Source organism: Monodon monoceros, unplaced genomic scaffold, assembly GCF_005190385.1.
Source record: "Monodon monoceros isolate NGI ecotype Baffin Bay Population unplaced genomic scaffold, NGI_Narwhal_1 Super_Scaffold_11, whole genome shotgun sequence".
Lineage (NCBI taxonomy): Eukaryota > Metazoa > Chordata > Mammalia > Artiodactyla > Monodontidae > Monodon > Monodon monoceros.
This window is the reverse complement of record NW_021703767.1, coordinates 93,762,185-93,788,046: the sequence shown is the minus strand read 5'-3', so window position 1 is coordinate 93,788,046 and position 25,862 is coordinate 93,762,185. Positions and strand designations below refer to the sequence as shown.

The 25,862-nt window shown below is 39.8% G+C and overlaps 1 protein-coding gene across 5 annotated transcripts in view; it reads left to right on the top strand.

The window, feature by feature from the left end:
• FNDC3B (fibronectin type III domain containing 3B) overlaps positions 1–25,862 on the top strand; it is a 357,581-nt gene extending 331,719 nt beyond the window's left edge. For all 5 annotated transcript variants that reach the window (XM_029213894.1, XM_029213895.1, XM_029213896.1 and 2 more), the window contains 3 exons: positions 2,986–3,152; positions 5,727–5,854; positions 22,339–25,862. In XM_029213894.1, the coding sequence (XP_029069727.1) occupies positions 2,986–3,152; positions 5,727–5,854; positions 22,339–22,650 (607 nt within the window). In that variant the 3' untranslated portion in view covers positions 22,651–25,862. The remainder of the gene's footprint in view (positions 1–2,985; positions 3,153–5,726; positions 5,855–22,338) is intronic.

Here is a 25,862-nt window from a genome sequence, read left to right as displayed (position 1 = left end):
GGCCACTGTTCTCCTTCTCTTCATGGCAAAGCCTTGCTCCAAGCTCTGAGTCCTTGGTTGTTTTAAAATGTGGAGTCTTCAATCATTGTGTCTTGGGACGTGTAGCATGTTTAATTCTGTCACCAAAGGCGTCTGGCTTACTTAATGAATTTTAAAATTAAGTTGGCCTTTTTAAAACAAATATTTGAGGAATATTTTTATTCGCTCCCCGAGTGGTTCTAGCCACAGGGTGTTAACCTATGGAGCCTCCCAGAGAGGCCATCATGCAACTGGCTGTAAATCACTGGCTCTGAAGAAAGAAGGTTCTTTTTTCTCCTGCCTCTTGGAGTGATGGAAAATAATTACAGAATTGGGGTGAAAGAGGGATTATATTTTTTGTGTTGGCTTGTGTGCTTTTATTTTGTTTTGGTTGGTCTTTATTGTTTGAAAGAGAAGTTACTGTCAGCATGTACAGAAAGAAGCTTAGGATCAACAGATACTTATTTGAGGCCTACTCTGCGTACGAACTGGGGCTTTTACATGAGTTTTCACATTGAATCCCAGCAGTCTTGCGAGGGAGGTGCTCTTGCCTGCACTTCACTGACGGGTCCGGTGGGAGAGGGTAAACAGCCAGTGTGTGCAGGGCAGCCTCTCACCACACGGCTGACCCTCCACCCGGGAGGAAAGAAAATAACCTCAGTGTTAGCTGTCTTCTCAGCATTATGAAATGATTATAACTAACACATGTTGAGTGATTATTACATGTCAAGACTATTCTAAGCACTTGTCTTGTATTAACCCATTTAAACCTGGGGTGGGCTCTGTCACTAGCTTTATTGCACTGTCCCTGGAGGCAAACAAATGCACTAATGGCAACATTGTAAAGTTTTTCATTGTAAAGTTTTTCAATCACCTGTTCCACAGTGCTTTTTCTAAATAGGAATGCAGTTTTAAACGATTAATAAAATGCTGTGGTACAAGAGGAAAACAAGAAAAAGGAACAAAATAGCTATTCCAAAAACAGCAGGTTTTGATGAACTTGAAAATTGAAATATTTGAAAATATGCTATTTGCTCAGTTTAGATTATACTACAAAATTAGAGTACTGAATCTGCTTCAGTAAATTTCTTTGTGAATGTGAGTGCTGCTGCCTACATAGATATACTGAACTTATTTCAGAAGGAAATACTCTTCTCAGAGCAGGGCACGGGCAAGGAAGCAGTACTATTGCTAGTAGTCCTCTCCAAACTCCTCTAAAAACCCGGCTTTACTGCAAGTTTGTAATGAAGATGTAACACTTTTACTTCTTATACCATGACTTCCATTTTGTGGTATAAGTAAGGGCAATTACTCTGGTTAGAGATTCTAGCCTGGGTGAGGCTGAGTTAATAAATAGCCTCTAGCATTAGCAAGGGGTGTCTTCATTAAGGCGGTAATGTGTCAGGAGTGCTAAGTAGGTTACCATGGTATTTGGGTTTCAGCCTGGACTCTGTCTTTTCCTGAAATTAAAAATGTTCATTCTTCAGTAAAAGGTGCTTCCTTACACAGCAAAGCAGAGGAACATTAAATGGGTGAAATGACTGGGGCTCAGGAACTCAACTGCAAAGGCTGATTAATGCATGGATACTTTAAGATAAGTATCGACTGACAGGTTTTGTAAAAAAGCTGTTTAATCTCTGTATCCGTCCATCCATCTGGAGGGAATGTTCGCTAGCATGTGGAAAAGCTGCTGCTCTCCTTCAGAAAACTCTGCCCACACACAGGACCAGCTAACCCACAGGATTAGGTCTAATTCATCTCTGAATACACAGAGTCTAGCACACAGCAGATGTTCAAAAAATGTTTGCTAAATGAGTGCATAAATTCTGCTTACCCTTAGGCCAAATCAGCCTAAGAGACATTTTGAATTGTGTGTGATTCTATCACTGCCTGACTTCGAGCAGCATTTGAAGACAGCGGATTGTCCTCAGATGCTGGGACGAAGCCCTGGAAACTGGGGGAGAGAGTTGGCCTGTGTAGGGACAAGGCGGTGTGGTTGGATTAACTCATATAGAAGTTCTCAAAGTGTCCCCGGGCCAGCAGATTCAGATTCTGAATCTACTAAAGACCCTGGATAACTTATGGGAAGTTACATTATTTCCAAAATTTTACAGTTAACTACAAAAGGACAAACGGTAACATTATATTGCAGTTCTAAGTAATCCCGTTTCACTGTGAAAATATTAATTTTCCAAGACCTGAGGGGAAACACTTAAAATGTAAGGCCTGTTTTTTTTATCCTCATGCCTCTTATGCCTGTGTCTCATGGAAATATTATTTAGCAGAGAAGTACAAAATAGTCCTGATGGGAGGGAGAAGGATCCAGAAGCTGCCAGTCTAAACTGTCCAGCCCACCTGTGCTGATTTTCTGTTATTGTGATTAAGCTGATGGATGATTCTGAGCAAAATATATTTTCTTTTTACATATTTTCTCAAATATCTATAATCGTAAATGTCATCTTACTAGTTTGAGAAAGGGGCTTTGAAAGCTCTTGGAAAGATAAAGGTTAAAATTTAAAGAATTTTCTAGCCAAACCTCAGTTATTTAGAAAATTCTGGTAGAGGACACTATTTCTCCGGTGCCCAATTAACATTAACTTCATTGCCTAGTACATAGTAGAAGGTAAGGTAACATATCAGATTATATAGATACTGCCATTATGAAAAATTTGAAATTTCTGTTCTTTATCAGTAAACAAAAGCATGAACAACTGATGTCTCTAAAATCTATAACATAATTAAACGAATCTCATTCTAAGCTTTATATGTTCTTAAATTTGTGTTTTTCTTTTATGTAAGCATATATTAGACATTAAACTTAACAGTAACATAGCAACTGGTCGATGATTAATTCAGATGGTATGAAAAGCATTTACCAAGTTGGTCTAATCTGTTCCACATTTGTATCATAATTTCTTGTCACTGATAAAAGTTCAGGTGGCTAATGGATTCTGCTCCTTTTTCTAGGTTTATTTCAATCTACAGAGGACCCAGCCACACCTATAAGGTCCAGAGGCTGACTGAATTCACATGCTACTCCTTCAGAATCCAGGCAGCCAGCGAGGCTGGGGAAGGGCCTTTCTCGGAAACCTACACCTTCAGCACAACCAAGAGTGTCCCCCCCAGCATCAAAGGTTTGTGGACCATGTATTCGTTCATGCTCTTCTGTGAGAGTGAGGAAATGTTGGGATTTAAGAGGAGGAGGCTCGATTCTGACCTTGAATATGCTCTCCTAATATTTCTCATATCAGCAAGATAGAATCAAAAGAACGTTCTAAAAGAGATGGTTGAGAAATGGGTTCTCTAGGGGAAATGAGAGGCCTTAAGGGAGAGGGCTTACCGGTAATGACTTTTCTCAAGTGTGTGTAAATTATTATCACAGATAATTTAATGGTGAGACAGTCTCTCCCCCACGGGGGATAGATGGACAAAGAAAAGAAGCCGACCTGAGTGGCAGATGTTGGGTTAGGAATGCGGGTGAATTCCTGGTGATGGAGCGCTTGTGGCAGGTTACCACGAGAGGTTTGAGTGTCTCTCTTCAGCGCTTCGCATGCATCTTTGGATGACTGTGGTGCGTCAGTAGATTAGAGGCCGGTGTAGGCAACATCCACAGCCTTTCCTCCAGCCCGCAGCCCTCACTGGAAGGCTGTAGCAGTGGCCTGTTCTCACCTCCTGGAGTATTTGTCTTGAGGTTTGTGAATGACTGGTTTACCCTCTGCCCCCTTCATGGGATCAGGGAGTGAGCGAAAGCCACGCCCCCAAGGCTCTCCCTCCCGCGGGTCTGCTGAGCCCTCATCTCCCATTTTCAGCCACTGCACAGCCGACTGGCCAAGCCGGGCAGACAGCAACAGGGCAGAGCTGGCTTAGCCCTTCCCACCTAGCGTTGGGCCCAGTCCCAGCCCCTCATGGACTCCTGAGCCTGCGCCCTCACCTCCCCGGTAGTGTGATTCTTGTGAGGGTCCCTGCTGCCTGTCTTTGCTTTATCCAGCTGCTGCCCGAAATGACTCTGAGGCTGACAGATAAGCAGCCCACCTGAACCAGGTTTTACATGGGGTAAAGTGAGGGTTGGCTGTATTATTTGGGTGGCTAGGCAGTGAGCACAATTTGTGAAGAAGGTTCTGTCTGTGTCTGGCCCAGGAGAAAAGCCATTTGACTTACTGCTTCTGCACAGAGGCGCTGTATCAGCTACACCAGGGCACGGAGTGCGTTACAGGAGGGTGCGGGGCCTCCAGGGCCTGGGTCAGGGTCTGACCACAGTCTGGTTGCATTCTGTGAAGGTTTCCCGTAGTTCCTTTCAGGGCACTTTATGGTAAATACCTTCCCCCTGCTCCCCTGCCCCTCAGTGGTCCAGAAGCCCTTTGGCTTCTTCATGTGACGAAGATAACTGGTATAAATGGATGTATACTTGCTGGGTCACTTGGGCAGTAAATGCCCTGGCCCTTTGGTGTAGCTTCGCCTTTCAGCTCTAACAGAGGAGATTCCTGAGCACGCTGTGGCTGATAGGCTTGTTGTTGTAACAGGAAGGCTTGCCACATTTACCAATTAGCTAAATAACTTCAGGGGTCTTCCCAGCACTACCTTAGCCTCTGAAGGTGATTATTGGGGGCGATTCATTCTGTGGAAAATACAACACCAAATTGATAGCCCTTGCAGGTCGTGGTACACCTTCTTCAGGAGGACAGTGTCCTCACACTGCCACACGATCAGGTGTTCCTCCTCTCATTCTTAGATTTAGGAAATTGTCTTAGCTGGAGGACTGTTTAGTCTGATGAGATTATTTAGTTTTCCATAAATTGTAGTTTTGGCCAACTAATACAGACTTTTTTTTTAAGACAACTTTTATTTTTCTGAAACAGCATTGTACAGAAGTGAAAGTAGAAACAACTGCCTCTGAAGAATTCATGTAATTAGAAATTTAAAAATTAGAAATTAAAAATAAGGGCATTCAGCAAGAGCAGTTACACGTGCTAGTTACAAAATGGAAAAATATCAGATATTGAATTAAGCTGTAGAGATACAGTATAAGCTGTAAGAAAATATTTTAAAATTCTACAACATGTAAGTGCTTTGCTGCAAACTAACGTAAGTTCACTTTAATCTGGAACAATGAGTCCAGTAGGTAAAAAATAAACTAAAAAATATAAACGTAAGGTAACTTTTAAAGTCTTACCTCAAATGCCACCTGCTCCTCAGACCTTTCTTAGACTCTCACACGGATGTGACTTCCTTCCCCTGGGACTCCCCAACATTTTGTTTGTACCTCTCATTTTAATCTGCCTTACACTTATGTTTGTTTGTACTTGTTTCATACCTTCCTCTCCCCTTCCCTCAACTAGATCTTCATTTCCTCGAAAGCAGTATTTATGGTACCTATTTTTGCATCCCCCAAAGAACCTAACACAGGGCTTAATCATAGAAGGTGCTCATTAGCCATCAAAAAAATAACAAAAATGCAACCTAGGCCAAATAGTTATTAATAGGACAGCGAGCAAAGGGTTCTTCGCCAGTGGCTTGCTAGGCATGGAATGTCTTCTCTGTGTAAAGGGTACCCTGCTAGTTTTCTAGGAGGCTGGGCAAATAAACTCCCCTCTCAGGGTGGGCACAAGCATTCTCTCTCTCTCTCTGGGTTCTCACTAATATTACTAAAATATGGGCTATTCATATGATACTTTGAATTTTGAGCTTGGATGTGTGGATTTGTATTTCAGCACCTCGAGTAACACAGTTAGAAGGAAATTCATGTGAAATTTTATGGGAGACGGTACCACCCATGAAAGGCGATCCTGTCAACTACATTCTGCAGGTATTGGTTGGAAGAGAATCTGAGTACAAACAGGTAAGAACCAGCGTGCGTGGCACGTGCGTGGCCTATCAGGGTCTGGCTGGCTCCTTGCCTCTGCCTTTGCGGTGAATAATTTAGTAGCCAGTGAACTACATTTTTCTCAAAATTGGTCGTAGAAACTGCCTCACTTGTACCCATTACCTAATTCTTTAGGGTATAGTAGCTCTAGCTTACATTTTATTTTGTATGTGGTGGTATTCTTAAATTTTCAGTTCCACAAGCATAATCTTGTGAAGGGTTTTAAGTTCTGTATTTGTATTTGATATTCATATGTATTGAAAACTAAAGTGTCAGTGGTTTTACTTTATAGGGAAGTAGTGTCAACCTAATTACTAAAGCCCATGTCTGTTTGCCTTTTTTTATGGAAGTTATAATTGAAGGATAAGGAAAATGACCTATCAGCCCTTGGGGCCAGTGATTCAGAAGCTCTGGGTCACTACTTGTCACCCTTTACTGTGCATAGGATCACCTGAGTATCTGTTAAAAATTCAGATTCTGATTCAGTAGGTCTGGGGTCGAGGTTCGAGCTCCCAGGTGACATTGATGTTGCTGGTCCATGGATCGTGGTTTGAGTAGCAAGGCTATACAGTTCACATGATAAACCCATACACGAAAGAATGTGATTGGAATATAACCAGATAAAGAATTTGGGTTTATCATTCTTGACACCCTTTTTGATCCTAATTCTTCCAAAGCCACACATTATCTTGTCACTGGATGTGAAGGATTCAGAGACTTTGTGGCTTTCCGTAATGTTCCCAGGAACTTAATAAGTATGTGAAATCAGAATATAACATTGTTACTCCATTAGGAAAGCTGAGGACCCATTCCTTACCAGCACTTTTAATAGAGGAATGCATTTATGTCAAACTCAAGAAGTTGAAGATAAATGCCACTGCCTTCCGAATCATTAACATAATTTGCGAACACTTCTTTGTATTCAACTGTTGAGGCTCCAGGTACACAAAACAAGTAGAAAATAATTTGATTCACAGTTTTTGTTAATTTGCTGGTTAATATTCCTCATATAATAATAAAGAATACTTGTAAATAAAAATGTGTAAAAAGAATCAAAGAAAACTTTAGTAAATTTTACTGTACTTTGTTAATATGAAGTGCCAGATAAAAGAATGAATTGCTTTAAGCACATTTTGCAAAAACTTGTTTTAAACATGACAGGCACCACCAGTATTGATTAACATCAGTGGATGATTTCACCAGTTTCCATCATTCCTCTGAAATAAGAGCAAAACCACTCTTGTTTCCTTTCACCTTACAGTCTCGTTTTATACAGTATATTTCACTTCACAGTCAGTAATTTTATGTGTGCAGTTGTTTCACCTTACCACAAATATATTACTGGTTTCAGAGTCTCAGCGCACATGAAGAGCAGAGGATTTTCCCTGCTAGATTTAGTCATCTCTAACACCAGTAGCATTGTCCTGTCGCATAGCAATGTAACAAATGGCTAAAGATGAAATGTTACCAAATTTTACAACATATCACTTGACACTTAACAATATTCACTTGCCAGCAGTACCTTCATTGCATGTTCATCGTTGTATTTTATAAACCTTTTTATTCCACCACCGTGCTTTTCCAACCTGTTCTTGGAAAAAATGTTCTGCTTCTCAAAGCATGCTGATTGCTGATTTACATTGAAAAAGCATTGTTTACTCAATATCTATACACATTCATAAATTAGATTTCACTGGCAGATTGGCTATTTTGAATCTGGCTATTTGTTTAATGTTGTATATTTTGTCTCATGAACATACAAATACTAATACACAATTACATATATGCTTCAAAATATATTTCTTATTGTAAACAGCTATAAATAAGAGTTTCTTGTTGAAAGTAGGTGAAAACACGGTATACCAGGGCGGGCTCAGTAGCTGGGGAATTAGCATTCTTCTCGTAACCGTGTATTTCCTGCATTTACCAAGAAATGATTAAGGCAGGTAGTGGTACTTGAAAAGCCACCGTTGAGTCAGGGACAATTTGTACTGAGTTTTTTGCTTCTCCCTATTCAATAGACATTAACTTAAACATGATGTTTTGAGTACTTCATTCAGTTGTTCTGGACACGAGATAGGGAATGAAATCTATTTATCTTATGTGTGCAGAGTAATGGTTAAAATAATTATAGTCCAGAGATAACAGGCTTTGAATTCATAGAGGCAAAGCAAAAGAAAATGAGAGGCCATCAGTGCAGAGCATACACCACAGCAGAGCTATGGGCTTATATTGGAAGCACCGTGTATACTTCAATTACAGCACTAATCAAGCAGGATCCACTAATGTGTGGGCTTGTGTTATTCATTTTTATTTTCCCAGGTCTGGCACATAGCTAGGCACTCAGTAAATGTTTCTTGCGTGCATGAAAGAGGCAGTTTCACAGGAACAGGGTGATTTATACTTGCAGTGGTGAGAATCAGTAAACTTCACCATAGGGGGGATTTAGAAGTGATGTTTGTAACTGAGGTGAAAAAAATCACCCATAATAGAACAGTGTCCTTCTGTTCCCCTAGCTCATTTTTACAGGCGACATATGGTAAGGGCCAAGTCTTTTTCTGATATTTTGCTGGAAACATTGACTTTAACTCTGTAATTAGCTTTCTTTGGTTGAGCTATCATGATGTGGGGCGAGCATCTGGTTCTAATTATGAGACTGTCTATTACAGTATTAAGTCCTCACCTAAAGTTTTACTCTGTATTAGAATGCATGCATATATTGATTTGGCTTTTCTGCCATTTCAAAAAACGTTTCAAGCACAAGCTTTTTTCAAGAACCTTAAAACTTCTTTTCAAACAGTATTAATTGTAAAGCATTCTTTTTTTTGAAAAAACATCTTTATTGGGGTATAATTGCTTTACAATGGTGTGTTAGTTTCTGCTTTATAACAAAGTGAATCAGCTATACATATACATATGTTCCCTTATCTCTTCCCTCTTGCGTCTCCCTCCCTCCCATCCTCCCTGTGCCACCCCTCCAGGCAGTCACAAAGCACCGAGCTGATCTCCCTGTGCTACGCGGCTGCTTCCCACTAGCTATCTACCTTACGTTTGGTAGTGTATATACGTCCATGCCTCTCTCTCGCTTTGTCACAGCTCACCCTTCCCCCTCCCCATATCCTCAAGTCCGTTCTCCAGTAGGTCTGTGTCTTTATTCCTGTCTTACCGCTAGGTTCTTCATGACATTTTTTAAAATTTTCTTAAATTCCATATATATGTGTTAGCATACAGTATTTGTCTTTCTCTTTCTGACTTACTTCACTCTGTATGACAGACTCTAGGTCTATCCACCTCATTACAAATAGCTCAATTTCGTTTCTTTTTATGGCTGAGGAATATTCCATTGTATATATGTGCCACATCTTCTTTATCCATTCATCTGATGATGGGCACTTAGGTTGTTTCCATCTCTGGGCTATTGTAAATAGAGCTGCAGTGAACATTTTGGTACATGACTCTTTTTGAATTTTGGTTTTCTCAGGGTATATGCCCAGTAGTCGGATTGCTGGGTCATACGGTAGTTTCTATTTGTAGTTTTTTACGGAACCTCCATACTGTTCTCCATAGTGGCTGTACCAATTCACATTCCCACCAGCAGTGGAAGAGTGTTCCCTTTTCTCCACATGCTCTCCAGCATTTACTGTTGCTAGATTTTTTGATGATGGCCATTCTGACTGGTGTGAGATGATATCTCATTGTAGTTTTGATTTGCATTTCCCTAATGATTAATGATGTTGAGCACTCTTTCATGTGTTTGTTGGCAGTCTGTATATCTTCTTTGGAGAAATGTCTATTTAGGTCTTCTGCCCATTTTTGGATTGGGTTGTTTGTTTTTTTGTTATTGAGCTGCATGAGCTGCTTGTAAGTTTTGGAAATTAATCCTTTGTCAGTTGCTACATTTGCAAATATTTTCTCCCATTCTGAGGGTTGTCTTTTGGTCTTGTTTACGGTTTCCTTTCCTGTGCAAAAGCTTTGAAGTTTCATTAGGTCCCATTTGTTTATTTTTGTTTTTATTTCCATTGCTCTAGGAGGTGGGTCAAAAAGGATCTTGCTGTGATTTATGTCATAGAGTGTTCTGCCTATGTTTTCCTCTAAGAGTTTGATAGTTTCTGGCCTTACATTTAGGTCTTTAATCCATTTTGAGCTTATTTTTGTGTGTGGTGTTAGGGAGTGATCTAATCTCATACTTTTACATGTACCTGTCCAGTTTTCCCAACACCACTTATTGAAGAGGCTGTCCTTTCTCCACTCTACATTCCTGCCTCCTTTATCAAAGATAAGGTGACCATATGTGCGTGGGTTTATCTCTGGGCTTTCTAACCTGTTCCATTGATCTATATTTCTGTTTTTGTGCCAGTACCATACTCTCTTGATTACTGTAGCTTTGTAGTATAGTCTGAAGTCAGGGAGCCTGATTCCTCCAGCTCCATTTTTCGTTCTCAAGATTGCTTTGGCTATTCGGGGTCTTTTGTGTTTCCATACAAATTGTGAAATGTTTTGTTCTAGTTCTGTGAAAAATGCCAGTGGTAGTTTGATAGGGATTGCATTGAATCTGTAGATTGCTTTGGGTAGTAGAGTCATTTTCACAATGTTGATTCTTCCAATCCAAAAACATGGTATCTCTCTCCATCTATTTGTATCATCTTTAATTTCTTTCATCAGTGTCTTATACTTCTCTGCATACAGGTCTTTTGTCTCCTTAGGTAGGTTTATTCCTAGATATTTTATTCTTTTTGTTGCAGTGGTAAATGGGAGTGTTTTCTTGATTTCACTTTCAGATTTTTCATCATTAGTGTACAGGAATGCAAGAGATTTCTGTGCATTAATTTTGTATCCTGCAACTTTACCAAATTCATTGATTAGCTCTAGTAGTTTCCTTGTAGCATCTTTAGGATTCTCTATGTATAGTATCATGCCATCTGAAAACAGTGACAGCTTTACTTCTTCTTTTCCGATTTGGATTCCTTTTATTTCCTTTTCTTTTCTGATTGCTGTGGCTAAAACTTCCAAAACTATATTGAATAAGAGTGGTGAGAGTGGGTAATCTTTTCTTGTTCCTGATCTTAGTGGAAATGCTTTCAGTTTTTCACCACTGAGGACGATGTTGGCTGTGGGTTTGTCATATATGGCCTTTATTATGTTGAGGAAAGTTCCCTCTATGCCTACTTTCTTCAGGGTTTTTATCATAAATGGGTGTTGAATTTTGTCAAAAGCTTTCTCTGCATGTATTGAGATGATCATATGGTTTTTCTCCTTCAATTTGTTAATATGGTGTATCACGTTGATTGTTTTGCGTATGTTGAAGAATCCTTGCATTCCTGGAATAAACCCCGCTTGATCATGGCGTATGATCCTTTTAATGTGCTGTTGGATTCTGTTTGCTAGTATTTTGTTGAGGATTTTTGCATCTATGTTCAGTGATATTGGCCTGTAGTTTTCTTTCTTTGTCTGGTTTTGGTATCAAGGTGATGGTGTCCTCGTAGAATGAATTTGGGAGTTTTCCTCCCCCTGCTATATTTTGGGAGAGTTTGAGAAGGATAGGAGTTAGCTCTTCTCTAAATGTTTGATAGAATTCGCTTGTGAAGCCATCTGGTCCTGGGCTTTTGTTTGTTGGAAGATTTTTAATCACAGTTTCAATTTCCGTGCTTGTGATTGGTGTGTTCATATTTTCTATTTCTTCCTGATTCAGTCTTGGCAGGTTGTGCATTTCTAAGAATTTGTCCATTTCTTCCGGGTTGTCCATTTTATTGGCATAGAGTTGCTTGTAGTAATCTCTCTCATGATCTTTTGTATTTCTGCAGTCAGATGTTAATTCTTTTTCATTTCTATTTCTATTGATTTGAGTCTTCTCCCTTTTTTTCTTGATGAGTCTGGCTAATGGTTTATCTATTTTGTTTATCTTCTCAAAGAACCAGCTTTTAGTTTTATGGATCTTTGCTATTGTTTCCTTCATTTCTTTTTCATTTATTTCTGATCTGATTTTTATGATTTATTTCCTTCTGCTAACTTTGGGGTTCTTTTGTTCTTCTTTCTCTAGTTGCTTTAGGTGCAAGGTTAGGTTGTTTATTCGAGATGTTTCCTGTTTCTTAAGGTGGGCTTCTATTGCTATAAACTTCCCTCTTAGAACTGCTTTTGCTGCATCCCATAGGTTTTGGGTTGTCGTGTCTCCATTGTCATTTGTTTCTAGGTATTTTTTTATTTCCTCTTTGATTTCTTCAGTGGTCACTTCGTTATTAAGTATTGTTTAGCCTCCATGTGTTTGTATTTTTTACAGGTCTTTTCCTGTAATTGATATATAGTCTCATGGTGTTGTGGTCAGAAAAGACACTTGATACAATTTCAATTTTCTTAAACTTACCAAGGCTTGATTTGTGACCCAAGAGATGCTCTATCCTGGAGAATGTTCCATGAACACTTGAGAAAAATGTGTATTCTTTTGTTTTTGGATGGAATGTCCTATAAATATCAATTAAGTCCATCTTGTTTAATGTATCATTTAAAGCTTGTGTTTCCTTATTTATTTTCATTTTGGATGATCTGTCTGTTGGTGAAAGTGGGGTGTTAAAGTCCCCTACTACGAATGTGTTACTGTCAATTTCCCCTTTTATGGCTGTTAGTATCTGCCTTATATATTGAGGTGCTCCTATGTTGGGTGCATAAATATTTACAATTGTTATATCTTCTTCTTGGATCTATCCCTTGATCATTATGTAGTGTCCTTCTTTGTCTCTTCTAATAGTCTTTATTTTAAAGTCTATTTTGTCTGATACGAGAATTGCTACTCCAGCTTTCTTTTGGTTTCCATTTGCATGGAATATCTTTTTCCATCCCCTTACTTTCCGTCTGTATGTGTCTCTAGGTCTGAAGTGGGTCTCTTGTAGACAGCATATATATGGGTCTTGTTTTTGCATCCATTCAGCCAATCTGTGTCTTTTGGTGGGAGCATTTAGTCCATTTACATTTAGGTAATTATTGATATGTGTGTTCCTATTCCCATTTTCTAAATTGTTTTTGGTTCGTTATTATAGGTCTTTTCCTTCTCTTGTGTTTCTTGCCTAGAGAAGTTCTTTTAGCATTTGTTGTAAAGCTGGTTTGGTGGTGCTGAACTCTCTCAGCTTTTGCTTGTCTGTAAAGGTTTTAATGTCTCCATCAAATCTGAATGAGATCCTTGCTGGGTAGAGTAATCTTGGTTTTCTCCTTCATCACTTTAAATATGTCCTGCCAGTCCCTTCTGGCTTGCAGAGTTTCTGCTGAAAGATCAGCTGTTAACCTTATGGGGATTCCCTTGTGTATTTGTTGTTTTTCCCTTGCTGCTTTTAATATGCTTTCTTTGTATTTAATTTTTGACTGTTGGATTAATATGTGTCTTGGCATATGTCTCCTTGGATTTATCCTGTATGGGGACTCTCTGTGCTTCCTGGACTTGATTAACTATTTCCTTTCCCATATTAGGGAAGTTTTCAACTATAATCTCTTCAAATATTTTCTCAGTCCCTTTCTTTTTCTCTTCTTCTTCTGGAACCCCTATAATTCGAATGTTGGTGCATTTAATGTTGTCCCAGAGGTCTCTGAGACTGTCCTCAGTTCTTTTCATTCTTTTTTCTTTATTCTGCTCTGCAGTAGTTATTTCCACTATTTTATCTTCCAGGTCACTTATCCGTTCTTCTGCCTCAGTTATTCTGCTATTGATCCCATCTAGAGTTTTTTTCATTTCATTTATTGTGTTGTTCATCATTGTTTGTTTCATCTTTAGTTCTTCTAGGTCCTTGTTAAATGTTTCTTGCATTTTATCCATTTTATTTCCAAGATTTTGGATCATCCTTACTATCTTTATTCTGAATTCTTTTTCAGGTAGACTGCCTATTTCCTCTTCATTTATTAGGTCTGGTGGGTTTTTATCTTGCTCCTTCATCTGCTGTGTGTTTTTCTGTCTTCTCATTTTGCTTATCTTACTGTGTTTGGTTTCTCCTTTTTGCAGGCTGCAGGTTCGTAGTTCCTTTTGATTTTGGTGTCTGTCCCCAGTGGCTAAGGTTGGTTCAGTGGGTTGTGTAGGCTTCCTGGTGGAGGGGACTAGTGCCTGTGTTCTGGTGGATGAGGCTGGATCTTGTCTCTCTGGTGGGCAGGTCCACGTCTGCTGGTGTGTTTTGGGGTGTCTGTGGACTTACTTATTATGATTTTAGGCAGCCTCTCTGCTAATGGGTGGGGTTGTGTTCCTGTCATGCTAGTTGTTTGGCATAGGTTGTCCAGCACTGTAGCTTGCTGGTCGTTGAGTGAAGCTGGGTGCTGGTGTTGAGATGGAGATCTCTGTGAGATTTTCACCGTTTGATATTATGTGGAGCTGGGAGATCTCTTGTGGACCAGTGTCCTGAAGTTGGCTCTCCCACCTCAGAGGCACAGCACTGACTCCTGGCTGCAGCACCAAGAGCCTTTCATCCACACGGCTCAGAATAAAAGGGAGAAAAAGAGAGATAGAAGAAAGAAAGAAAGAAGGGAAGGAGGAAGGAAAAGGAGGGAGGGAGGAAGGAAGGAAGGAAAAAAAAAACGGACGGATAGAACCTCAGGACAAATGGTGGTGGAAGCAAAGCTATACAGACAAAATCTCACACAGAAGCATACACATACACACTCACAAAAAGAGGAAAAGGGGGAAAAATCATAAATTTTGCTCTAAAAGTCCACCTCCTCAATTTGGGATGATTCGTTGTCTATTCATGTATTCCACAGATGCAGGGTACATCAAGTTGATTGTGGAGCTTTAATCCGCTGCTCCTGAGGCTGCTGGGAGAGATTTCCTTTTCTCTTCTTTGTTCTCACAGCTCCCAGGGGCTCATCTTTGGATTTGGCCCTGCCTCTGCGTGTAGGTTGCCGGAGGGCATCTGGAGGACGTCTGTTTTTTGCTCAGACAGACAGGATGGGGTTAAAGGAGCCGCTGATTCGGGGGCTCTGGCTCACTCAGGCCGGGGGGGAGGGAGGGGCTTGGAGTGCAGGGCAAGCCTGTGGCAGCAGAGGCCGGCGTGACATTGCACCAGCCTGAGGCGCGCTGTGCGTTCTGCCGGGGGAGTTGTCCCTGGATCCCGGGAACCTGGCAGTGGTGGGCTGCACACGCTCCCCGGAAGAGGGGTGTGGAGAGTGACCTGTGCTCGCACACAGGCCCCTTGGTGGCGGCAGCAGCAGCCTTACCATCTCCTGCCCGTCTCTGGGGTCCGAGCTTTTAGCCGCGGCTCGCGCGCGTCTCGGGTCCGCGCTTTTAGCTGTGGCTCGTGCCCGTCTCTGGAGTTCCTTTAAGCAGCGCTCTTAATCCCCTCTCCTCACGCACCAGGAAACAAAGAGGGAAGAAAAAGTCTCTTGCTTCTTCGGCTGCTCCAGACCTTTTCCTGGACTCCCTCCCAGCTAGCCGTGGTGCACTAACCCCTTCAGGCTGTGTTCACGCAGCCAACCCCAGTCCTCTCCCTGCGCTCCGACCAAAGCCCGAGCCTCAGCTCCCAGCCCCGCCCGCCCCGGCAGGGGAGCAGACAAGCCTCTCGGGCTGGTGAGTGCCGGTTGGCACCGATCCTCTGTGCGGGAATCTCTCCGCTTTGCCCTCCGCACCCCTGTTGCTGTGCTCTCCTCCGCGGCTCCGAAGCTCCCCCCTCCGCCTCCCGCAGTCTCCGCCCGCGAAGGGGCTTTCTAGGGTGTGGAAACCTTTCCTCCTTCACGGCTTCCTCCCACTGTTGCAGGTCCTGTCCCTATTCTTTTGTCTCTGTTTTTTCTTTTTTTCTTTTGCCCTACCCAGGTACGTGGGGAGTTTCTTGCCTTTTTGGAGGTCTGAGGTCTTCTGCCAGCATTCAGTAGGTGTTCTGTAGGAGTTGTTCCACGTGTAGATGTATTTCTGGTGTATCTGTGGGGAGGAAGGCGATCTCCGCGTCTTACTCTTCTGCCATCTTCCCCCGAGGTCCGTAAAGCATTTTTAAAAAGAATGAAAATTGTATGTATATGCAGGTGACTGATTTTTTTTTTTGCCTCACAAGACAGAACATAAACAGTTTAATATATACGTAAGAATGTAAAGCGAAATGATTCACATTCATATCCCTGTTCAGACAGCAATAATTTTTACATAAAGTATTTAAATATAAACACTGAAGATGAGAAAAGGGTCACAAATTGCAAGAAATTATTACCTATTGGAAGTCAAAATTTGTGACAAATTATTAATATTGTTGGTGCTCAGACTTGTTGCATTATGAAAACCTTCAAAGAATCTGAAAATTTATAGAGCTCCACATTTAACTTGATGGCATCTCTGTATAAATTTATTTTGTATCATTTTTAGAATATAGTATTGGGATGTGTATTGATTCTTCGTGGTATCAAGTTACTGTGAAGAAAGATCTTCTCTTGACCTTGAGAGAACTATTTTAAGGACTTGGAGCCTACATATTTTTTTAATAGTTTGTGATTTAATTTCCTAACACAGAAGTTAAATAGGCTGTGACCGTCTTATTGTACATTCTTCATCTTTGTGTAAATAAAGGGTCAAATCCAAAGCAAAGTAAGAATAGATCAAGGTGGGAATATCTAAAAGCTATCATTTGTCTTGCTGAGTCTTAAGTTTTTTAGGTTTATAGGTCCGTTTAAGTATCTGATGAAGGATATGACCCGTTCTATCAGAAAAATATTCATGCACACATCCATTTCAAATTGCATATGAAACAAATTTATATTCAGTTTCATGGCGTTCTGGTGTAGGGCCCCTGGTTCATTGAGAAACTGGTAGGTGCTGTGCACTGTGAGGGCTGCCTGGCATATAACAGAATAGCATAGTCTGTGCTCTCAGAGCTTCTGGGCCCACTGGGGTGGAAACAGCGTGCCCCCAAGAAGCAGCTCAGTAACAGTACCTTTGCCTGTCCTCTTTGGCTCAGGAGCAACAATTCCTGCCCAGCATTGCACCCTCTACAGAGGAGGTCTGCAGGTTAGTGAATTCCCACTGTAGCTGGGGGGCAAGGGAGGTGAAATCTGCCTTTTGTAGCCATGTGATATTGGAGGAATTAATTCACCTCTCTGAGCCTCAGCTGTCTTGTCGAAGTGGAGATACTAATTCTCTACCTCAGGGTTACTGTGAGCGTCAGATCTGTTCAGTCATGAGAGGGCGCTGTGTAGATGGCAATGCTGGGCAGTTATGTCTCCCTTGCCAGTTCCTGGGAGAAGGATGGCATTAGTAAAGAGATACAGGCGTTGGCCCAGATCACAGCCTCCAGCAGCCTCCCCCAAAGGCTCTCTGTTTCAGAGATTTCAACTACACAGCATGTTACTCTGAATTAAGGGTCACTGATTCTTCATTTCGATTATCTGGGTATTACTTTAAATCCTCTCATTTGGAACAAACATGTCAAAATTACTTTAAAATATATTGCACATCAAATCAAGGACAGAAATAGAAATAGTCTTTGTAAAAATAATATTGCTTGTATACTTACTGTGATATTATGATTGGTTATTTCAATAAAGATAATCTTAAATGGAACTATGCCTTTTAAATTGGGTTGAGGCAGGAGGAAGAGCCCGTAATGGTGCCCCTGTCAAAATGAATGAAAACAAAGGGGTAAGAGGCATGGCTTGCTGCCCTGCCATGGTGAGAGGCACAGTCCCATGAAAAGTCACCTCAGCTGTGCTGCAGGCCTGATGACCTTACTGATTTTGCAATCTCAGATCTCGTGGCTGTGATTATTTACACAAAAACAAATCAGTTATCTCAAACCTCAGGAACCAGAATCCTCAGGAAATGGGGTATTGGGATTGTTTTAATTTTTCCTTAACTAAGATCCAAAAGGCTTATTAATAAGCATTGTTGACTACTATCAATACACTGAAAACAACTCAATCCTTGTTAACGATTCCATTTTGTATATAATCATGGCTGTGCCTGTTCTAAACCCTGTGGTTTGTGTGCGGGTTCTGATACTTAATGTTCACATGTACTTGCTTCTGGTAATCTTCCTCTCTTTTCGAACAGTGTGGTATAAGCATATCTACTCTCAAGTATTTAAGGGTTCTAATGAGAGAACATGCACTGAGCATCTGCTTTGTCAATAGTCATTGTGCTGGTTGCTCTGGAGATAATAGAACACAGTCCCACACTCAATATATTTATCATATATATACTTTTAAAGATAATACTAACATTGTGTTGACAGTGCTTGCGAAAAGGGGGAGCTCTTCTAATTAAAACAATAAGAATAGCTAAAAGAAAAACATATTTACAAATTAAAGCCCAGCTTTCAATTGGACTTGTCACTGAGGAAGTTCCCTTCCATTAGATAGTCATTTTTCCTTCACTAAGCTTTTTGCTTAATGGTTATGAGAAAAGTAGCACTCCTTTGCTTTCAAAATATCAATACACTTTTAGGGATCTTTAAGGAGTTAAGAGTTGGGAAGTACCATCAAAATTAATATATAAAGTCTATGTTCAAGATTCCATGAATTGGGTTTCTGGGAAATTAAATATACTTCTGAGCCAACTTTCTTAGAAGGAGCTAGCCATGCAAATTCTGGAAACCACAGAAACCATTTAATACTATATATAAATGAACATTTATATGTACTTTCCAAAAGTCTCTCAAACATCTGTAGGGATAGGTTATGAATTAAGTGATTTTCAGCCATGAGGTCATTGTTTGGCATAAATTAAGAGGCCACGTCAAAGAAATGCTGCCCAAGCCTTTCCTTGGCACAGACTGGGTTGGGGAGCTGCTTTCCATACATCATACAGGAAAGGCAGTGCTTTCCTTCTGGGGCAGTGGACCCAGGGTGGGGTGATCTGGAAGTGTTTCGTGGAAACACCAGGGAGGCTGTGGGACTCCCTGGGAAGACAAAAGTCAGAAGGTCAAGAGAAGTGGACCTGGTATCACACCGTAGTCATTGGATGAGGACTGAAGTGGGGAGGACGGGTTCCACCAAAGACGTGGAACCAGTGGAGCTGGAGCAGTTCCAGTGGTGAGCAGGGGTGTTTGTTTGAGTTAGATGTGGGATCTCGTCTGGGGTCTACCACTACGCTTATTCACCTGAGACCTTGAGAAATTAACAGCTTTCTGATCCTCAGTTTTATCATCTCTAAAATGGGAGTAATGCTCACCTGCCAGAGTAATCAGGAGGATTAAATTTGATAAAGATGACTTTTCTCCAGTATATTCCTTTCACAAAGCATTTTTCACATAGTTTCTCACTTAATACTCAATCCCCCTTGGGGTTAAGTTAGGTACTGTAACTGTCCCCATGTTAAAGATGAAAAAAAATAAGGCTCAAAGCTGTTACTTGCCCGAGGTGACAAGCCTAGAAAGGGTCAGAGCAGGGACGTAGACCTGGAATCCTGATGCCAGTTCCTGGTCCTGCCGTTGAGAAGAAGCTGCCCAGTGCCTCCCAGTGGCCAAGTCAGACTAGACCCAGTTCCCCGGGGTTGCACAGAAGAGCTCCAGCAGCTACAATATTTCACCCTTTGATAAGGGTAAACATTCAAGAGGTGAGGCCTCCAAAAGAATTGATGAAAGAGGTGTATCAAGAAACCTTGCAGCTAAGGCTTAGATGGCAGCTTTTCTCCAACTCCATAAACAGCCTGACATTAACTTATCACCACCATGGAGACAGAACAGATTGTATACCTGGGCCATTGCAGACAGGAATCCAAAGCTCAGATGGCAAAGGGATTGGTAGTATGCTGTTCCCAAAGGTTGCAAATCATTCCCTTCGTGAATGGTCCCAACAGTTTGAAGAAAAGACAATACCAACTTGAGCATCTAAATTTGGGAAATTAAGAACATTCACAATGAAAAGGTCTCTTTAAAGAAAAAAAAGTGCAACACCATTGTTTTCCTGAGACCACCCACATGTTGGGAGATAATTCATAGACAGTGCTCTCATGGTGTAGATAATTCATAGACAGTGCTCTCATGGTGTAGTCTGAACTCCTGAATAGCTTGGGGCAGTCACCATGACAACGAGCTCATCTTAAAATAGCCATTTAACTCATCATTGGAACAATGACCTATGAGAAAGGAGTGGTCTCTCAGGATGGCTGGGAGTTTTCTTACAGCTCTTTTGTTCTTGGTTGCTCCAGCCCAGTTCTGTCTGTAACCCCACGTGCTAAGACACATGCCACAGTCTTTAAAGAAACAGAGTAACTCACCAGGAGGAACGTGCTTCAAATCTTATAAAGGAAAATATGAGAAACAGAATTGGTTTTCTGGGGCTTAATCACTAAACGAAAGTACAGTAAGACTCTTCAAGTCTACTTCTAAAGTTCGAAAATGGGGGAGGAAAAATCTTAAAAAGGCTGAATATCAGGTGAGCACTGGAAGTCCGATCCCTTTTCTAAACTGTGATCCTCTTGCTTGCTGTCTTCGTTTGCTCAACGCTAAGTGAGTGGCCAGTGCACTTAGGTTCTCTGGTACCATGTCCTGCTTCTTGTAGAAGTTTACGTGCCAGGCTTTAGAAACACTGAATCTTTGTAGATTCCCACTAGCTCTCTATAGCTGGAGAGTATTTCAGACAAAGTTGAAATTGTTGGAAATACTCTATTTTCTAGGGAATTTGTATTAATGGGCAAAATTCACATCTTTACTTAAGGTGGCCTGTCACTAGGTTGGAAATGCCCCTGTCACTTTTAATCACTGTATTTTAAGAATATATTTGGAGTTGTTTTTAAGTTCTAAATAGTAGCAGTAGTAATAATAGCTAACTTTTTCTCTGCACTTACCCATGTACCAGGCATGTTTTAAGCACTTTACAGAGGCTAACTCAGTGCCACTCAGCTACAAAGTGTTCAGTTAATTTTAATTTCTTGTTTAATTATTTCATCAGCCAAATCTCTTTACTGATTTGGTTGAGTTCCAGCTAGTTTCTTGCTATCTCTATTTCATATAAGACATGGATTTTTATGTAATTTTAAGGCAGTCATCATTTCCTCTGAGTGTTTTGAGGATCGGTACCACTTTGATTGAAGAACCACGTGACATCTCCCTCTACCACCCTCCCTCAAAGATACCTATTCTCTTCAGTCAACTCAAAGGTTGATAATCTCTAAGTAAACTGGTAGATTTCAAGTCCTCATAGTAGTAAGCCTCATGGTGATTATATCAGTGTTAACAAAGGGGAAGAAAATATCCTAGATTCTTAACGGAAAAAGGACAAGTTGGTCAAACAGACAGGAAACACTTAAGACAGACCATTAAATTAATTAAATATTAATTTGTGATAAATAGGACTGCATCAAAAATTTTCTTAAGAAATGATTAGGGAAGACACAAAACTGGGAGAGAATATTCACAACACATACCCGACAAAGAACTTACAGGCAGATTAAGGAGCCACTACAAATGAAAGCAAACAAATTAAAAATAGGCAAAACAGTTGAACACACACACTCCTCACAAAAGAAGGTATGTGAGTGACCAAATGAGCATATGAAAAGGTGGGAAACACTTAGGCATCAGGGAAATGCAACTGAGGTACCATTCTCACCCATTTGCATGACTAAAATATAAATGACTGACAGTAACAAATGTTGGTGAGGGTGTGGAACAACTGGAACTCTCATGCTTAGCTGGCAGGAGTGCAAAGGGATGTGCTTGGGACAGCTTTCTCATGCAGTTAGATGTAGACTTATACCCAGCCCTTCTACTCCTAGGTATTCACCCAAGAAAAAGAGAAACTTAAGTCCTCAAGATCTGTACAAAAATGTTCATAGTACTCTTACTATATAAAAACTCCAAACTGGAAACAATGCAAATATTTGTCAAAAAGCAAATGGATACATCAAAGTATAGGCATATGATAGAGTACTTATTCTTCAGTAAAAGGAACAACTACTGAATCGATTACATGGATGAACCTCGTAGGCACAAGAGAGTGCGTAGTGTTTGATTGCATTTGCATGAACTTCTAGAGTAGGCAAAACAATTACAGAATGAGAAGTCAGAAGAGTTCTTACCTCTTAGGGGTGGAGGTGGGCTATCTTGATGGAGTAGTGTTAAATGGTGTAGTCAGTAGTCAAAGAATCATTCAACTGAGACTTTGCACTTTATTTCTGTAATTTGTTTTTAATTGTCCGCATTACAAAATATTAATTCTTTGCAGCGAGATCAGAGAGCCCTTTGTATGAATTAAGTCATCTGTTGACTTATAGCCTAAATTATTAAAATTTAGCTAGATGCGTCATCATTACTTGTATCACCTGTATTTCTGGTCAGTGCCTTATCTCCTGTCAATAGCAGAGTCACTGAATTTATTTTATCTTATTCAGAGTAGGTCAGAATACTTTACAAATGAAATATAGACTGGGACAAATGCCTCTCCATGTACTTTTTGTTGTTGCAGAGTTCACATAAACCAAGCCAGGTCTACAAGGCCCCCAATGTTATACAGTTATTACTTTAGAGACCACAATGTTGTTATAAATTTATGGACCAGGACTTTTCTTTTTCTTGAAGGTGTACAAGGGAGAAGAAGCCACATTCCAAATCTCAGGCCTCCAGACCAACACAGACTATAGGTTCCGCGTGTGTGCGTGTCGTCGCTGTTTAGACACCTCTCAGGAGCTAAGCGGAGCTTTCAGCCCCTCTGCGGCTTTTGTACTACAACGAAGTGAGGTCATGCTTACAGGGGACATGGGGAGCTTAGATGACCCCAAAATGAAGAGCATGATGCCTACTGATGAACAGTTTGCAGCCCTCATTGTGGTTGGCTTTGCAACTTTGTCCATTTTATTTGCCTTTATATTACAGTACTTCTTAATGAAGTAAACAAACCCAGCAAAACTAGAGGTATGAATTTAATTAATGCTACACATTTTAATACACACATTTATTCAGATACTCCCCTTTTTAAGCCCTTTTGTTCTTTGATTTATATACTTGTTTTACAGATTTAGCTAGGAAAAAAATATCAGTGTTTTGGTGCACCTTTTTGAAATGCAAAACTAGGAAGAGGTTAAACTGGATTTAAAAAAAGAAGCAAACCAGATACCAAAAGCTAAAGCTAGCTTACGTTTTCTTTTAAATTTTTCAGATTTGCCTTTATTCTGTTTTCACTGATGTCTTTTGCAAGCCTTTGATTTTTTTTTCCATGTCACCATTTAGTAATTTATATTCACCTGTCACTTCTTATGTCTTGATCATCTGTACCTGTGAACGTGAATCACAGTGTGTGTAGTTACAGGGCTAGGATTTCAGTGTTGTCAGAGTATCACCACACAACCACACACAGAAGATGTGTTCACTCAGATAAGGCTGCCCTAAACAACCATTTTGTCACTCAGTTATTTAACTGTGTTTAGCTCATTGAGATCAAAACGTGTACTTTAAAATGTTTTAATAATCTGTATTTCTTTTGATTTTAACACTATGAGCTGCCTGTCTAAGAAATCAAGTAACCAAAATGCATCTATAAATTAAATTATGGAGCATTGTAGATTTTACCACATCAATTCATAGCAGTAACTTTTCGAGGGCATTGTGCAATAGTTAGTTTCCTTGTTCAGCTATTTTAAAAGCTGCTTTAACTTGTTTGTCTGTCTTTGTATATAACTACTTCTGATCTAATCACTAGAGTTATTATATTCTGTTATGTTTGACCAGAATTATATGACGAGAACTGGTGACAGTTTAGTGCCTCTGCCCATTGTCCATGACTTACACTAATTGTGATCAATCTTCTTACACATCAGCTCATTATTTTTGAAAAATTTGCCTTTAGGCTATTCAATGAAGTATCAAAGGAGTGACTGATCTTCAATAGCTTAATTCAGTGCACATAATACTAATCTAACAGCAGGTGAAAATTGATAAAGCCCAAAAGAGTCATCTCAATTTGTAGTTCTATTCTTGTGGGGTTGACCTGGCCATGTGTGGAGAGGGAATGGTATTTGGTGGTAATAAGCACAGGGTGTTTGGGGGTCAAGGAGCCTAGATTATCTCCCTGGATCTGTCACTAACTTGCTGCGTGATCTGAACACGTCACTTTACCTCTCTGTGCCTCAGTTTTCCCATGCATTAAAAATAAAAAATAAAATGGGGATTCTAATGTTCGTAAGTGCTTTGAGATCCTTGATCTATAGGTGCTATTGGAGTGCAAAGTGTTACTCTTGCGTGTTTATTCTGAGTCATGAGATAATCAATTTTAACCCAAAGTCATTGGATTATTTATATGAAGTCCATAATGTTCGCGTACCTCAGGGACATTTAAGAGTTGGAGGTGCAAATATATTCCAAAAGGGTGCAACAGACACAGTGTATCCCCCTGCTTCTGTTTTTGTATATTTTTGCTACTTGGTTTTTCTTGATCATAGCTATTTTGTGCTTGGTCTGTGTTGTCTTAAAATGCAGTATCCTGTACTAGCTTATAATATTCCCATACCAAAGTCATGGGGAAACCAACATTATTTTGTTTTTGGTTTATTTATACTATATTCTGCATACAGTACTTTAAATGCCAATTACAGTGCAATCTTTATTTATTGTAAAATTTTTTAAATGTACTTATGTACTAATTTTCCCTTGTAGCATGTTATTTTTTTGTGTTTTATACTTTTGTAATTTTAGGTCAGTCTCGTTCCTTGGCAACATCTGTAGTATTGTCATTCTTCTGACATTTTCTTGTGTTTTTAAAGATAAAGAGCATCTAGTGCATTAAATGCCAAAAAAAATCCATTGTCAGCGATTGAAACGTTTACATGTACCCAAGAAAAACATAATCATCTCTTGAAAGAAAGTGCTAAGATCAATGAATTATTCTGTGTGCCTACGTTGATGTAATAAGTACTACTAGAAAGTTCTGTATTTTGTTATTGACTAGAATAATTAGTTTAATTAGCCTTGCAAACTGATGGCATCAAGGTGAAATTTTTTTGCCAAAGTTCTGGCCTTGCAAAACTCATGCCTCTATTTAAATGTGTATTATGATCCACTGTAACACTGCATCTGCATTTTTGGAAACCATCTCATGCAGGTGTTTTGGGGAGAAGACATTTTTTAAGCAATGAAGATTCAACTGAGTACGAGAACCCTGTCTGCAGGAGAAAAAAATAAGTCCCTTTTTTGGAAACACTTCAGAACTGCTGCTATAAAGAAATTCTCTGAATTGGTTGGATTTTTTTTTAATGAAATAATACTTTACTTTAAGCCAAAATTGCTATGAATATTTGATCTTTGAGATTTTCATACTATCTATCTGTTTAACCACCAGAAAGCTGTTGTTGTGTGTGAAACACTAGCTGACGGCACTTTATTTTATTGCTCTCCCTTATTCGGTATCATTATAATCCCTTCAGTCAAAAAGTTGTTACACTATCTGGCACTGTTTTCTATCACAGATATGTATATGTGATATTGATATAACTATATATATATTGCCATTACACATGAACAATAAAATAAAGTGTTATGTTAACCTTCTCTCTTTGCCCTTTTGTAATATGTAGGAACGAGTGAGTGGCTTTCTGATGCTCTATATGTCAAACTCCTCCCTGGCACAAGAAATTCCAGTCATGTGAAGCAAAATGCCCTTTGTCCTCAAAGAAATTGTTTAAAAAGAAAACAACTTTTTAAAAAGATTTTTTGCATATTACCTGCCTTGTTCTTATCAACTTGAAACGTTGGCATTTTCTAACCGTGTTTTGTTGGCTACAGTAATTCAGTATTCCTGTCAAAATTGAAAAGTGCCCTAACTGAATGTGTTTGAATGTTATCCTTGCACAGTTCTTTAAATTGAAAGACAAAATGTTTTACCTCACTGTTGGACATACATTCCAAGCTTTTCAACTTTAGGAGAAAAAAAAAATAATCATATGTTTTCCTGTAAATTTTAGACTATTTCATATACATTGTATTAAAACTGCCATATCAATTTTAATGTATAGATTTTGCAAATACTATGCTATATGTAATACCTAACTGTATCTGTAGTGTATATGTAATATATTTATGCCCAATAAATGTTTTAATTCTTTCTGACTTAA